The 17,264-nt window shown below is 40.7% G+C and overlaps 1 protein-coding gene across 3 annotated transcripts in view; it reads left to right on the plus strand.

Moving 5' to 3' along the window:
• Positions 1-12,351, plus strand: part of LOC114510425 (ankyrin repeat and KH domain-containing protein 1) — a 109,439-nt gene extending 97,088 nt beyond the window's left edge. For 2 of the 3 annotated variants that reach the window (XM_028529052.2, XM_036014091.1), the window contains 7 exons: positions 466-615; positions 783-2,395; positions 5,751-5,927; positions 8,974-9,225; positions 9,772-9,947; positions 10,591-10,755; positions 11,026-12,351. In XM_028529052.2, coding sequence (XP_028384853.1) covers positions 466-615; positions 783-2,395; positions 5,751-5,927; positions 8,974-9,225; positions 9,772-9,947; positions 10,591-10,755; positions 11,026-11,085 — 2,593 coding nt within the window. In that variant the 3' untranslated portion in view covers positions 11,086-12,351. The remainder of the gene's footprint in view (positions 1-465; positions 616-782; positions 2,396-5,750; positions 5,928-8,973; positions 9,226-9,771; positions 9,948-10,590; positions 10,756-11,025) is intronic. The other variant, XM_028529053.2, reaches the window with a different exon arrangement.
• Positions 12,352-17,264: the final 4,913 nt, after the last annotated feature.

The following is a 17,264-nucleotide window of genomic DNA, read 5'->3' on the forward strand; positions in this document are numbered from 1 at the left end:
GCCTTCTTCCCAGTGCCCCTCACCCCCAACCTACCTGTCACTTTAAACTGTTCACATTTTCTAGAATTTTATATGCATAGAATCATATAGCATGTTACTCTTTTATTCTGGCTTCTTTCACTCAGCACAATTCTTTGGAAATTAGGAATGATCTTTGATTTTAAGATCTGTCTCTCTGAAAATAAATAAAATATTTTTTAAATTTTTGAAAATAAAATATAATTTTTGTTTTAATGGCAGTATAATTTCTACCTTTACTAAATTAAATATGATGCGGTCAGTTTTTAAGGTAAAAAAAACTCCTAACAGTTTTTTCTTAAGATTTAAGTAATATTATTCTATAGATGTCCATGAACATATTTACTAAGACATCTTTTTTTTTTTTTGAGACATCTTTTTTATAAATAAATTGACTATTCAGAGACATTTTATTTCGTAAGCTCATGTGTGGTCTTCATTTCTTAGGTCAAAGAAATTGTCTGTTCCAGCCTCAGTGGTTTCCAGGATAATGGGAAGAGGAGGGTGCAATATCACTGCAATACAAGACGTTACTGGTGCCCATATTGATGTGGATAAACAAAAAGATAAGAATGGCGAGAGAATGATCACAATAAGGTAATTGTAGAAAATGTATTATTGGCTAATTCTGTGTGGAAATTAAGTTTCATTAGAAACATTTTCATTAGGTATGGTAGAATCAAGAATTTTCTTTCATGGTAAAGATCACCTGGATTTTTATGTTTTTGATCTTGTTTTTGTTTGTTTGTTTGTTTTCTCCCCAGGGGTGGTACAGAATCAACAAGATATGCAGTTCAACTTATCAATGCACTTATTCAAGATCCCGCTAAGGAACTAGAAGACTTGATTCCTAAAAATCATATCAGAACACCTACCAGCACCAAGTCCGTCCACACAAACTTCTCGTCTGGAGTAGGCACCACAGCAGCTTCCAGTAAAAATGCATTTCCCTTGGGTGCTCCAACTCTTGTAACTTCGCAAGCAACAACATTGTCTACGTTCCAGCCCACTAATAAACTTAATAAGAATGTTCCAACAAATGTACGTTCTTCTTTCCCAGTTTCCCTACCCTTAGCTTATCCCCACCCTCATTTTGCCCTGCTGGCTGCTCAGACTATGCAACAGATTCGGCATCCTCGCTTACCCATGGCCCAGTTTGGAGGATCCTTTTCGCCCTCTCCTAACACTTGGGGACCATTCCCAGTGAGACCTGTGAATCCTGGCAACACAAATAGCTCTCCAAAGCATAATACCGCAGCCCGGCTACCTAACCAGAATGGAACTGTTTTACCCTCCGAGTCTGCTGGACTAGCTACTGCCAGTTGTCCTATCACTGTCTCTTCGGTCGTTGCTGCCAGTCAGCAACTATGCATGACTAACACCCGGACTCCTTCGTCAGTCAGAAAGCAGTTGTTCGCCTGTGTGCCTAAGACAAGTCCTCCAGCAACAGTGGTATCTTCTGTGACAAGCACTTGTAGTTCCCTGCCTTCAGTCTCCTCTGCCCCTGTCGCTAGTGGGCAAGTTCCCACCACATTTCTACCTGCAAGTACTCCTCAAGCACAGCTTTCTTCACAAAAGATGGAGTCTTTCTCTGCCATGCCACCCCCCAAAGAGAAAGTGTCCACACAGGACCAACCCATGGCAAACCTGTGTGCCCCATCTTCAACTGCAAATAGCTGCAATAGCTCTGCCAGTAACACCCCAGGAGCCCCAGAAACTCACGCATCCAGTAGTCCCACTCCTCCCTCCAACAACACACAGGAGGAAGCCCCGCCATCCAGTGTATCTGATTTAAGTTCCATGTCAACGCCTTTTGTGTCTAATTCAGAACCTGCTCCATTGACTTTGGCATCACCGAGATTGGTTGCTGCTGATAATCAGGATACCAATAATTTACCTCAATTAACTGTACCAGCACCTCGAGTTTCTCATCGAATGCAGCCCAGAAGTTCTTTTTACTCAGTGGTACCAAATGCAACTATACACCAGGATCCCCAGTCTATTTTTGTTACAAATCCAGTTCCTTTAACACCACCTCAAGGCCCACCAGCTGCAGTGCAGCTTTCTTCAGCCATGAACATTATGAATGGTTCTCAGATGCACATTAACCCAGCAAATAAATCGTTGCCACCGACATTTGGCCCAGCCACACTCTTCAATCACTTCAGTAGTCTTTTTGATAGCAGTCAGGTTCCAGCCAACCAGGGTTGGGGAGATGGTCCACTGTCCTCACGAGTTGCTGCAGATGCCTCTTTCACTGTTCAGTCTGCGTTCCTGAATAACTCTGTACTTGGACACTTGGAAAACGTGCACCCTGACAACTCTAAGGCACCTGGCTTCCGACCACCTTCCCAGAGAGTTTCTACTAGTCCAGTTGGTAAGTTGTTATAACCAGCACTACAGCTCAGTTTGGGGCTCTAACAGCATAATGTAATATTCTAAGATAATAATAAAATCTTTATTTTGTGTATAATATTGCATAATCTTAAATGAGAGTATTTCATAAAGACCCTTTAATGATTGCTGATTGACTAGGCAAGACAGTAGCTGTAAGTCACTCACATGTACTGAGCTGCTTTATGTTCTCTATGTGATCTCTGTCCCTGTAGCAACGACCTTGTGTCAGTCCATTTTCTTACAATTGGTATAAGGTAAAATGAATAAAACAAGACTTACAGGTCTTGGGCCAGATGCTTCAAGGACTCCAAATTTACAGACTTTAAAATCACAGTGATTGCTTGCTTTTCTCGGATTTAAAAAGTTTGAGTTACAGAGATGTTTGGGCACCAGCGCATAATCTTCATTCTTTGTTTTCAGCCTTGGGTGCTCTGATCGAATATTAAATGATGTCGTTTAATAGTACTCCCGTTATTTACATTAGGTGGAGCTAGTTGAAGACATCCAGTCTTCCTTGAGCTCTTTATTTGAAAAAGATCAGCTTAGATTCAGCTGTTTATCCTCAAAATCAGAAATTAGCTGCTGAGGCATTATAAGAAATATATAGAAAGATATGAGGTCAGTGTTGGAGATATTTGGGAAACCAGAATCTATTCTCTAGAAGAGCCAAATTTCACTCAAATCTGTATTATTCTGAAGAACAAAATAGAAACTGACAAACCTAGAATGGGGGTAAGAATTTTTGCCACTTAGCATTTTTCTTAGGGTTGGAAAATTGTCCTATATACCATCCTTCCCTCTTTGCTAATTATAAATTGATCTGTGTTGTTTAAAATGTATGAGTTCCCAGTCTAGGGCACTTGCGTGAGTTGCAGGGCAGGTCCCCAGTAGGTAGCACATGAGAGGCAACCACATGTTGATGTTTCTCTTCCTCTCTTTCTCACTCCCTTCCCCTCTCTAAAAATAAATACATAAAATCTTTTAAAAAATAAAAATAATAAAATTTATGAGTTTATGATTATAGTAGACCCTTAGCTTTCATTTCTGATATGCTTCCACTTACTTGTCTTTTCAGGAAAACATAACTCTTGTATCATCTTTCAAATAGAAGTATAAGCTTACATGAGACCATCTATGGTCCAAAGTATTCTCTAAGATTTTTTTTTCTTTTTTTTATAAATAGGTCTCTATTTTAACTTTTCAATTTGGGGAAAGTAATAGAGGTTTTCAAAGGCCCCAGAAGAAAAGAAGCGTGCATTGCCAGTGCTCACGCTGTGATAGAAGGCATTAATTCTTGACTCAACTGGCACTAAAATACGAATTCAGAGTACCTTAGCCAGAGCTGGACCTCAGAGCCCTCACTTCCAGTGTTTGATCCCTTTGCGGTTCACATACCACATCCCAGAAAATGTACAAATCATGTATGTCTGGAAAAAAGAAAAAAGTCAAGGAAATCATCTGTTTCGTTTTGGGACTGCAATTATTCATGTCTATAACATCAAAATAATATATTGCTGATTCAAAATAATAATAAAAAACAAGCATTAATTCTTGACCTTTCTTCTGGGGTCCAGGATTGATTAAGCTTGGCCTCCTTTCTTAGCTGCCTGTATGGTTTCTTTTGTTGGTGATCTTCTGTATGGATAGTATTTATGGATAGTATTTAGCCCCTCTCCGCCAGTTTACAGAGAAGAAATAAAAATACTTAAGAAGATGAGAGCCCTGGCTGGCGTAGCTCCGTGGACTGAGCACGGGCTGCGAACCAAAGTATCGCAGGTTCGATTCCCAGCCAGGGCACATGCCTGGGTTGCAGGCCATGGCCCCCAGCAACCGCACATTGATGTTTCTCTGTCTCTCCCTTTCTCCCTCCCTTCCCTCTCTAAAAATAAATACATAAAAATCTTTAAAAAAAAAAAAGATGAGAAAGGATATGAAAAATCGAAACCTTTCAACACTGGTGGTGGAGATGTAAACTGGTACAGCCACTTTGGAAAAAGGTTGACAGTTCCTCAAAAATTTAAAGTTATCATAGGTTCTAGTAATTCTGCTCCTAGGTATACCTAAGAGAAAACATATGCTAGCTTGAAAACATAAACATTAGTAACAGCATTGTTCATAGCAGCCAAAAAATGGAAACAACCCACTGTTTCTTGACTGATGAATGGGAAAACAAAATGTGGCCTATCTATGTAATGAGATACTATTTTTTATTATATATAACAGATGAAATTATAATGTATTAATATAGAATATATTATAATTTCTACTTAATAGAAAGGAAGTACTGCTTTGTGTTACAACATGGATGAACTTTGGAAACAGTATGCTAAGTGAAAGAAGCCAGTCACAAAAGACCACGTATTGTATGGTTCCAAATATGTGAAATTTACAGTACAGGCAGGCAAATCTGTAGAGACAGAAGGTTTGTTAGTGCTTGCTTACAGGTAGGGATATGGGGTAAAGGACAGTGGAGACTGACAGGTAATGCACACAGAGTTTCCTTTAGGGTAGACAAAAATGTTCTAAAACTGATTGTGATGGTTGCCCAACCCTATGAATATACTAAAAGCCTTCGGATTATATACTGTAAACACATGAATAAGACCTGCTTGAAAGAAGGTTTGACAAATTTTTGTTAATATTAACTACTTTTTCCTGAAATGAGCACTTAATAACCCTTTTCCAGACCCTGTTCCCTTTCCCAAGTATCTTCTCCAGAGAAAGCAATGGAATTTGAGAAGACTGCTGAATTTAAACTTACGCAATCTAGATAAAAAAACTTGGTGTTATAGTTGATGTTTTTATTATTGGCATAGTGAAATTATCTTTAGTTTAACAGTATGCTTTTTAGTTTAATAGAATGCTTTTCCTGCGTGTGAGGCAGGAAACAGTAGGTTTTGTTACTCATCGTCCATAGAAAATGGCTATGGTAATATAGATGCACATCTGCACTTCGAGGTTTTCCACAAAAGAGGAAAGCAGAAGTTGTTGATGGATATCATTAGTCACAACGTGCTCTCATTTCATGTTCCTTCCAGTGAAAGCTTTGAAATTTATGTAGAACATACTCCCGGTGGCTGCTGTTCGTAAACATTGGGCTCACTTTTTCTATATCTGGTGCTGTTTGATGATACCCTTCCGGACTGCAAGAAAAAATGGGCTTGGGCTATAGAGCACATAAATGGATAAGAATACATAAATGGATTTTTTTTTTTTTTGCTGTGATCTACAAAATTAACTATATGTTTTTTCTTTAAAGAGAAATAAAATGAACCTTGGACTTTCCATTTTGAAGCCTTGGCTAATTTGGATATCTCGGACCTGTTTTATTTCAGGGTTACCATCCATTGATCCATCAGGCAGCTCCCCGTCTTCCTCCTCTGCTCCTCTGACAAGTTTTTCCGGCATACCAGGAACACGTGTTTTCCTGCAGGCGCCAGCTCCCGTCGGGACTCCTAGTTTCAACAGACAACATTTTTCTCCCCATCCTTGGACAAGCGCCTCAAACTCATGTAGGGATCCTGGAGGAACTCTTTCCTAAGAGCCTTGAATAAGTTGTTAAACTATTTGATTCAGGGAACACTATTTTAACTTTAGTATTCTGAATGGTATGCAGATATTCAAGGTTTGTATTGCAATCATGTCAAAAATGGCCAGGCATTTGTAGGGTAGAAAACTTGAGTAGGGTCAAGCTCTTCTTCCAAGCCCAAAATGTTTATTTTACATTGGGACTTGGATCAAGAAAAGAGGTAGTACATGTAGTTTTATGAAAGGACCATTCAGGGGCAGTATTGTGAAATAATTTGTTAAGTCTGAAAAGAAATTGAATTTAAGTATCTGGTCAGTTTGGTATGATTCCTGATTTATTTATTCTTTTACATTTTTGGCAATTACATGATTGCCGTTTATAAGTAAAAGTATTCCTGTGTTCTGACTTATTTATTTCAATATTTTGAAATAGATGAAGTTATAATAGTACTTAGACAGGATCTGATTTTTTTAATGAGGATTGGCCCTTTTGATAAGGAAAACTACCTGCGTTGCCTGACAGTCCCATTAAGAAACAAAGCTGTGAATTAAACCCTATAATGCTTTGCTAACATTTTTTAAAATATATTTTATTGATTATGCTGTTACAGTTGTCCCATTTCCCCCTTCACTCCCCTCCACCCTGCACACCCTCTCCCACCCACATTCCCCCCCCATGAACTAAAGTTCATGTCTATGTGTTATAAGTTCTTTAGCTTCTACATTTCCCATACTATTCTTGCCCTCCCCCGTCTATTTTCTACCTACCATCTATGCTACTTACTCTCCTTACCTTTTCCCCCTCTCTCCCCCTCCCACTCCCCTGTTGCTAACCCTCCATGGGATCTCCATTTCTGTGGTTCTGTTCCTGTTCTAGTTGTTTGCTTAGTTTCTTTTGGTTTTGTTTTAGGTGTGGTTGTTAATAATTGTGAGTTTGCTGTCATTTTACTACACATGTTTTATATCTTCTTTTTCTTAGATAAGTCCCTTTAACATTTCATAAAATAAGGGCTTGGTGATGATGAAGTCTGCTAACTTGACCTTATCTGAGAAGCACTTTATCTGCCCTTTTATTCTAAATGAAAGCTTGGCTGGATAGAGCAATCTTAGATGTAGGTCCTTGCCTTTCATGACTTGGAATACTTCTTTCCAGCCCCTTCTTGCCTTCAAGGTCTCTTTTGACAAATCAGCTGACAATCTGATGGGGACTCTTTTGTAGGTGACTGTCTCCTTATCTCTTGCTGCTTCTAGGATTCTCTCCTTCATTTTTACCTTGGCTAATGTAATTATGATGTGCCTGGGTGTGTTCCTTCTTGGGTCCAACTTCTTTGGGACTCTCTGAGCTTCCTAGACTTCCTGGAAGTCTATTTCCTTTGCCAGAATGGGGAAGTTCTCCTTTATTATTTGTTCAAATAAGTTTTCCACTTGTTGCTCTTCCTCTTCCCCTTCTGGTACCCCTATAATTCAGATGTTGGGTCATTTAAAGATGTCCTGGAGGTTCCTAAGCCTCTCCTCATTTTTCTGAATTCTTATTTCTTCACTTTTTCCTGGTTGTATGTTTTTTTCTTCCTTCTGGTCCACTCCATTGATGTGAGACCCAGCTTTCATTCCATTGCTATTGGTTCCCTGTGCATTTTTCTTCATTTCACTTATTGTAGCCTTCATTTTTTCATCTAGTTTGCGACCAAAATCAACCAATTCTGTGAGCATCCTGATCACCAGTGCTTTGAACTGTGCATCTGATAGGTTGGCTATCACTCGGTCGCTTAAAAGGATCGGTTCTGGGGCTTTCATTTCTTCTTCTGTTTGAGCCATCTTTTTTTTTTTTTTTTTTTTTTTTGGTCTGGTCCCACCTATTATGTGTGAGGGGCAGAGCCTTAGGTGTTCACCAGGGCGGGGCAATCCATTCTCTGGGTTGTGGCGCTGTATGTGGGGGTAGGGTCCGAGAGCAAACAATGGTGCTTGCTCCACTCTCCGTGGGACTTCCCCCAAGCAAACTGGACCTTTCTGGTGCCGATTCCCGTGTGGGTGGGCTTGTGCACCCTGTGGGACTTTCCAAGGACCTCTCCTGTGAGGCTGGGAGTCTCTCCCTGTGCCTCAACCCCCACAGGTGTTTTCAGTCAGTGCCCCAAGGCTCTATTTCCCAGCGCTGTTATCCTGGATTGCTATTATCCTTGCTTCACAATCACTGCCTAGCTGGGTCTGCTGGTTGCCACCCCTCTGCCAGGGTCTGCCAGCTGCCGCTTGCAAGCTCAAGGTCCACTTGCAAGCTCAAGGTCCACCTGCTGCGGTCTTGTGCACCCCGGATGCCTTACACACCTGGTGCCAACTCTCTGCTCTCCGAGCTGCAACCCTCGCCTGGCTGCCTGACTCCGCCCCTCCAACCAGTCTGGATGAATGTGTCTATTTTAACTTCTTGGTTGTCTGACTTCCATTCAGATCAATTTTCTGTCAGTTCTGGTTGTTACTGTTTCTAAATTGTTGTTGTCCCTATCTTGGTTTTGCGAGGAGGCACAGTGTGTCTACCTATGCCTCCATCTTGGCCAGCAGTGTTGCTTTGCTAGCATTTAACCTGTCTTCATTATGAGGAAAAGAAAAAGGCTGTAGAAAGAGAAAAAAAAAGAAAACAGCTAGTAAGTATAGACATAGAGGGTCATCAGCTGTTTTCCAGACAATATATGTTAGGTGCTATGCAAACATTGCCATATTTAAGTTAACTTAAAATATGACAATATGTATTTTCACAGGGCAATTTAGAACTAGAGTAAGAATTAATGTGGCCTTTTCTAGCCTTGTTCAGTTCAGTGTGGAAATTCTTTTTAGACTGTTTGTTTATACATCCTGTAGGCAGAAGTAGTATAGGGTAATGTTTCTAGAACTTACATATTCTCATTTGAATGATCTTAAAAAATTAAAAAATTTTCTTTACAGAACCTATGTTGTGGAATATATCTTTCCAACAAGGTTTCTCATATTCTTATCATTAGTTTTTATATGTAATAAAACAATAGAGAAATATTTTGCCACCAGGTGACTCTCCTATTCCATCTGTTTCTTCGGGATCATCTTCACCTCTTTCAGCCACTTCTGCCCCACCAACACTGGGCCAGCCAAAAGGAGGCAGTGCCAGTCAGGATCGAAAGATACCTCCCCCCATTGGAACAGAGAGACTAGCCCGGATTCGGCAAGGAGGGTCTGTCGCACAAGCCCCTGTGGGGACCAGTTTCGTCGCTCCTGTTGGACACAGTGGAATCTGGTCATTTGGTGTCAACGCCATGTCAGGTACTATTACCTTGCTTTGTGTCTAGAGGGATTTCTCCAGTAAGATGTAAGGAAACTTAGTTCCTTAAAAATAAAACAAAACAAAAAAAACTTAGTTCCTACACTTAACAGTCAGTAGTAGGGGTGTTTAATACTTTTGCAGAATTCGATCCAGTCTCAGAGCCTGGAATATTATGTAATATATGTAATATTTATAATAATACATGATATATATAAAATAATAAATATAGAGTTGATTAGAAGTAAAAGATTCAAAGTGTATTTCCTTTCTCTCTTAAGTGTAAAACTGGGACAGTCATTTGAATTCTGTCAGAAAGCACCTAATCTTTTGAAAGACAAGGGTGGAGTGTTCGGGGTACTCAGAAGACTTCACCCTGTTTTCCAGGAAACTTGTTTTTTGTGATTTGTGGAGATTGTCATGAACGTGCCCCAAGTTCTTCAGAGGAATGATTTTGATAACATTTAGTATGAACAAAGATCAAGTGCTAATGTTTTGTTATTTTATCCAAATAAATATCAAACCTTGTTCTCAATTCTTCTTTCCAGAAGGCTTATCAGGTTGGTCACAGTCCGTGATCGGGAACCATCCAATACATCAACAATTATCAGACCCAAGCACATTCTCTCAGCATCAGCCAATGGAAAGAGATGACTCTGGAATGGTGGCCCCCTCTAACATTTTTCATCAGCCTATGGCAAGCAGTTTTGTGGATTTTTCTAAAGTGAGTTGACAAACATCATTGTAACTTGTTTAACACTTTGCCAGGCAATGTAGTCACATGTTAAGGAATAGTTTGTATTGAAATAATTCTCCCTTTTGGTGGAACTAATTTGTTTCCATCAAGAGTGGATTATGTTGTGTCTCAAAGTATCCTAAAGATGCCCCCTTATTCCCAGAAAGCCTGAGAGATTTGGGTTTTGCTGCCACAGCTGTAGGGCAGCCTCTGCCCCTCAAAAAGCTGGCAGCCATCTCCCCAATGCCCTCTTGTTTGCTCTGAGAGCTTCCTGGCCACCATGAAGTCAGATTATGGCTGCAAGCAATCGCATAGAGTTCCCCTTTTCTTCTTAGCACAAGCTTCCTAGTGAAACTAAAATACAGGAAAATTGAGCTACTATGCATGTTCATCACATAGGGGAAGTTTCCTGATGATTTGATACTGGATTTAGTTGCTTTTTTTCTCTTGTTGAAAAGTGTTGCTGATGCAGACAATCACTTTTGGTTTCTGAACATTGTGTGGCGCTGTACTTACAGGCTCCTTTGGGATTCTTCTAATGGAGGAAACCTAGAGAGATCTAAGTTGGTATTATAGAATCTTCATTTACAATTACTTGAGGTTAAATCTTTCTTCCTTTCTACTGTTTTAGGGTCTGCCAATTTCCATGTATGGAGGCGCCATAATACCCTCTCCTCATCAGCTTGCCGACGTTCCAGGAGGCCCTCTATTTAACGGACTTCACAACCCAGATCCCGCTTGGAACCCCATGATAAAAGTTATTCAGAATTCAACTGAATGCACTGATGCCCAGCAGGTAAAACGGACTTAATGCTCTTTTATTTTTTAGATGTTTCATGTCATTCTTTGGGTAGTGCAAGTTCTGAATATCAAAAGTCACAACATCTAATCACCTTGTTCTGAATTAAGTTTTTCTATATCAAGATGATGCTACTAAACATTTTATTTCATATATATGTATTCTTCCTAGGCAGAAACAGTGAATTACCATTGCATTTATATATTCATTTTGTAAATGTCTAAAGATTCCTAATTAGAAATTCCAATTTTTCCTCCCCCTTTTCAGATTTGGCCTGGCACGTGGGCACCTCATATTGGAAACATGCATCTCAAATATGTCAACTAAGTTAGAAGGTCTTATTCTTTAGCCTTGTTTGAGAAACCTATGACCTTGGAAGAACCCTGGGGATTTTTTTTTTAATGTGCCTAACTAAGAAATTTTCTCTGAGGCTTTAGCAATGGAAATTTGATTGCCCATTGTATAAGAACAAAGTGATTTCCAATCCATCTGATTATGTTCTGTGATTAGTTTAGCCATTATGAACTTAGTGCTTTGGCTAAACATACTGAATGCTATTTGTATGCAGAAGAGAATTAGATGATTACCTTTTAGGGAGGTAAATACATGTACAGTTGTTTACATACTTAAAAGGAAAAAGTTGAGTAAATTTCTTGTCATATAGTGGCTCTACTTAATGTAGCCTGTATTAATGTGAAATATTTACCAGAATATTCAATAAAAAGATGAACAGTGTTTAGAAGTGGGGTGTGATCCTTTCAGTGGTCATGCAGGTGCCACCCAGTCCACAGTCTTACTGAACCAAGTTGCTGATACTGTATTTGTAACCAGTGTCTCACATTTTACACTTTAGAGTCCATTCTTAGACTGCCTTGAAAAAGCACTTTTAAGACTTGTTATCTGCTTCTGTGTAAAACAGTCCTTGTTCTCTTTCTCTTCTCTGTCATTTTATAAGGGGGAGAATTTAAAGTCCTGCAGTGTGTCTTATTGGACATTAGCAAATTGATAGATTTAGCTCTTTATGGGTCATGAGTGTTATTAAGAACAATAGGGTTTCAGTCAGATGACACTGAACAGACTTGGGAACACCCAAATCATCAACTTCGGGTTCCTCCTGTACTTCCTGAGTTTTTCATCTATAAATATTTTGGCTTTATGTGTTTCAAGTTTTGTTTGGGTTGAGACATGGGAGTGGGTGGGGATGGCTCAAATAATTCTGTTGTGTTGTCGAATCAGCTGAGTAATGCTTATAAACAGGTGACTAATTCTGGGCTTAGCTCCATGGCCCCAAGTATGAAAAGCCAGTATGTTTAACAAGCGAAACGCAGGGACACTGGAATGGATTGCTTTGGCCAAACCACAGGCTATGCCAAGAATCTGATGCAATAGAAAAGGAAAAGCTATCCTACTGAAAGGAACAGTCATCAGCTTGCTCATGTTTTAGCACAGTTTAATGTTCTGGTCCTATGTATTATCAATCTAAAAAAGAAAACAAGAAAGTGTTTGAGGTTGATAGAAAAGCCAAAGCATACACATATCAAGGCAAAGGAGGAGGCACAGGCAAATAACAAAACAAATTTTTAAAAAATCAACACCCCCCCTCCAAAAAAAAGAAGAAGAAGAAGAATACACAGAAAAATAGCCATTAGGGGCAGGCCCATACAAGCAGCACTTTTCTACTCGCACAGAACAGGAGTTCTTAATCTCGGTCAGGCTCCTAGAGCCACCACCAGATGAGATGCACCGCGTTTGTTCTATGTTGGACACACCTGGTTCTTTTGTCTTCCATATCATCTTCCATATAAGAACTTCTTTTAGTTCATTTCTTATTTTCTATTTTGAATGGATTTGGAATGTATCACTGATGTTGAAGCTATTGCGTTTGTAGTGCCTTTTTTTAAAGATTTTATTTATTTATTCTAGACGGAGGAGAAGGGAGGGAGAAAGAGTGGGAGAGAAACATCAATGTGTGGTTGCCTCTTGTGCCCCCTCTACTGGGGACCTAACCTGGCCCACAGCCCAGGCATGTGCCCTGACCAGGAATCAAACCAGCAACCTTTGGTTCGCAAGCCAGAGCTCAATCCTCTGAGCTACACCAGCCAGGGCACGTTTGTAGTGCTTGGTAACCACATCCAGTGTTCTCAAGAGACCCCCCCCTTGCCCTGAGGGAGATAAAAGACCCCTTGGATCACCTACATGTCCTGCTGTTTCCATTTAGCACTAACAACAAAAAAAAGCACCTAATACTGTGAATGAAACTACTTTTGATGAAACATACACTAGTGAAAGATGATAATAAGTAAATTATTCAGTGGGACAAACAGGTGAGTTTTGTTCTATCATATCTGTCTACAATACATTTGAATTATCTGGAAGAGCCCTTTACCCTATCCTCTGCACCGTGAGGACAACAGAATGAAAAATTGTATCTCAGCTCAGGAACTAAAACCCATGAGAAGAGAAAGCAATGATGAGAAACCCCTTAGAAGGATTAGGAAGAAACGGGAGCTGTGCAGTTGCTAGTAGTCATTTAGACTAACCTCCTCTCTGCCCTCTTACCAGCACTGCCTTCTTTTCTTTCTATTTGGATCCCAATAGCCTACTCCCCATCCCATTTTGCCTGCTATAATCTCTTCTTCCTCTGTCTTGCCTCTTCCTGGCATTACTTTACTGCTATTCTATCAACCTGAACCTTGGATTAAGCCTAGCTCAGGTAAGAACTTAATTACTTTCCAAATATATAAGGGATGTGGTGGGGGAGGCAGCATGGGTACAGTGGAACAAAAGTCAGAAGCTTAAACTGTTTTCATTTCTGCCACTTGCAGCTATATGACCTTGAGCAAGTGATTTCGTATTTCTGGGCTTCACTTTCCTCATCTGAAAATGAAAATGAACATAGTATACTCCAGAGTCTCCTAGTCCTAACACAGATTCTCTTCTTTTTCTTGTGAATGAGAACATATGGTGTGAGAATACTGGAAGCCAATAGAGTGTTTACATTGCTGAGGTTTGAGAGCCCCTGCCATTGAGTCTCACATGGAATAAAATCCTGCTCTTGTTAGGTCCAGTATTGATTTTGAGATTTTAGTGGAGGAAGAAGAAAACCTTGCAACATCAATAGTGAGCCCTCAAGTCATTAAGAGACATCCTGCTGAGGCATAGCTCCAACCCAAGAGTAACACTTCTTTCCAGGAATAAAACTGTATCGTCAAGGACCCACTTATTTTAGTGTTCAGTGTAAAAACATTTCACTATCAATAAAATTATTGATGTTTTAAGACCCTTTAAACCTGTTGTGGCTACAGTGTGCTGACTTGCCCTTTTATAGGCCAGTCTGCTTCCTTCACTCCCTGCCCTCAAAGGGGAAATCCCACCACCTCAGCTAACCAGAGCGAAGAAGAGAGTCGGACAGCCAATGGTGGCCTCTCCTAACCAGAGGTAAGACGTCTCAGGACTTGCAACTACAGTTTCTATCTGTTCTTGCAGATTCTGGTCAAACCCAACTCCAGACCTCAAAATTAATGCATGAGGCGACCTGACCGTCCTCTGCTTGAGGTAGCTTGTAGAGGAGAAAGGCTGGTCGTATAGTTTCAAGCCAAACAGAGAGCACTTAGTTTACATGGCTCTGTCTCACTGTTTAAGTGAGACCTTTGGACCACATTGTAATCTCAGGGAAGTGGCAAACAAGCCAGTACGAAAACAGCTTCTGAACACCTTGTTCTCTAACTAGCCCTAGATGTCTTCTACCAAGAAGCGTGGCTGGTTGTGACATCTTCTAGTGAACCCTGCCCTGGGGTGAAGGACTCTGATAATGCTGCATTTTCTCTTTATTCTCAAAGATTTGTCACCATTTACCAACAGACAGGGAGAAGGGTGGTTTTAAATACCCACAACTTAAGTGTATTAAGACCAGCAACAAAGACCAGCAAGGGCCTGAGATTCAAGATCTAAACTGGAAAACAAGATCATGAATCTAATGGTCAGATTGCAAACCTATTTGGTGATTACTTTTCAACTCCTTTTTATCTTAATGGTATTGGTGTGAGTCCAAAGTACAGTCATCCCTTGGTATATGAATGGGATAATGGTTTCAGGACACCCTGCAGATACCAAAATTTGAGATACTCAAATCCCTTCTATAAAATGGCATAGAATAATGCGTACAGTTAGCCCCATGGATTCAGTACCTGGGGATACGGAGGGCTGACTGTGCAAGGTCTGCCCAGAAAGTATCCAGCTAAGTAGTATGAAAAATAGAAACTTTTATTAAAGAAGCTACAAGAACATTGTACATAGGACAATGACATCTCAGCCCCCTCAAAGTAGGCACCGTGGCATCCCACAGTTTTCCCAGTTGCCATCAGCTGCCCTGTTGTATTTTCCTGAATCTCACTGATGGTCTGAAATCTCTTCTTCAAAGGTGATTTTGGTTTTGGGAAAAGCCAGAAGTCACAGAATGTCAAATCTGAGCTGTAGGTGGGCTCAGTCACATGGGTGATTTTATGTTTCACCAAAAAACTATGCATGAGATGTGATACATGAGCAGGTGCGTTGTCCTGATGAAGCTGCCGGTCACCAGTTGCCGATAGCTGTGGCCTTCTGAATCATCCAAATAGTTTCCCCAGATGAATGTTCAAGCTTAACGTGCAAAATATGATGCAGATTCATTGTTCTCCTGTCTCAGTCATTTTGAATGAGACAGCCACACAGTGCACATGCTCACTTGAGGGCATCTGCTGGTACAGTGAAGTCATCTTTGTTCACGCATGCACATTCCAGTCCACTCTCCTTGGCTGCCAGGTTACATCAATTTTGTGCAAACCGTTCTCTTTAACAATGGCTGGGCTTTTTCCTGACAGATCTCCTGTATTGAAGAAAACAGCATATAAGTGGGCCCACACAGTTCAAACCCATGTTGTTAAAGGTCAACTGTAATTTGCCTGGTAGCAGAGACCTCATATTCCCTGCGGATTTAGGCAGATTTCTGGGGTAGGGGTATGTGTGTGTGTTTTTAAGGGGGGCGGGTTGTTTCTTCATTTTATTTTGAAGCTCCCATTCTCTAATGGGTAGTCAATGTTGATCATCTGATTTAAAATCTTGGTCCTTCATTCAGGTTGCAGGGATGATGACCTGGCTTTCTCTCTCTAAAGCCAACTAAGTCTTTAGTTCCCCAGCCCTTGTGGCACACAGCATCTCAAAAAAGTAAGCTTCTACCGGCAGACTCATAGTAGTAGGACCTGCTGCTGTAACAGAAGGGAGACCTCATTTCCACAGTGATCCTTCTTGGAAACCTTTGACACTTCTCTCCTAATCTCCTACTCCGGCTGATCTTTCTCAGTCTCTTTTGGTGAATCCTCTTCCTTCACTACCCCTTAAACGTTGATGTGCTCAGGTCTCTTCTTTCACTGTGTCTTCTCACCAAATGTTATCTTATCCCTTGCCCTTGGATTTCACTCCAGTGAGATCTGCATCACTAGCCCAAAGTTCTCTGAGCTTCAGACCAGTATATCTTGCTCCTTACTGTGCTCCATCTGAGCATTCCACACAGGTCCTGTAACCCCAGTATAAGGTAAGCCTCTCCCTTTGTTTCCCCTATTATATTAGGTGGTATTACTAGCTACCATGACTCTCAGGTCGGGAGATTGAGAGAATCATCTCCCTCTCCCTCACCCACCCTAGTCTGTCACTGTATTCTTCATCCTCTGTGTATCTGGATTCCCTCCACTTCTCTCCATGCTCAACAGTCATTGCCCTTTTGGCTGCCCCATTTCACTAGGCTACAGTCCTTACTTTCATTCTCACTGTCCTACATCCCATCCCCTTCCCCTCACCATACTACTTACCCGCTTAAAAGTTGAGTTGTCATGGGTGGCCCTCAAAATCTGCTCCTAAGCCTTACCCTCCAGTAATGCTAGGACACTTTATTTAAGTGTACATCACTTTGTTAAGAGGCTCAAAAACCTTTTTAGAACATAAAATATATAGATCCTTTCCCCCTGGAGTGTGATTCTAAGGACCTGCTGACTTGAGGGCCTGCATCACCCAGGATCTTATTAAAAACCTAGAATTTCTGGTCCCCCCTCAGCCTGTATCAGAATCCTCATTTTAACAAGCCCTCCAGGTTATTTGTGTGCACATTAAAATTTGAGAAGCACTGACTTATAAAAGCCTTTATTATTATCATTATCATCATCATCATCATCATTATTATTATTAATGAATGAAGAAATCAGAGCTAAGGGAAAATCTGATAAAGCCCAAGCCCAAGTAATATCGATGCATGCATGAAGTCAGGTGGTCTCTGCTTCATTTGGAGAGTGGGGTGTGGAGGAATGCTGATTTTGAGGAAGCCAGAGGACAGCCGGACGAAGTGATCTTCAGCGTATATAGGTACTAGACTTCCTCTCCCACCACTTCTCCTGCCTCCTTTCATATCACTGCATGCATCAAAAATCTGAGGCGGGACTCAGAGAATGACAGACCAAGCCCTTTCACCAGCCCCCTGC

The sequence above is a fragment of the Phyllostomus discolor genome, chromosome 13, assembly GCF_004126475.2.
Source record: "Phyllostomus discolor isolate MPI-MPIP mPhyDis1 chromosome 13, mPhyDis1.pri.v3, whole genome shotgun sequence".
Taxonomy (NCBI): Eukaryota; Metazoa; Chordata; class Mammalia; order Chiroptera; family Phyllostomidae; genus Phyllostomus; species Phyllostomus discolor.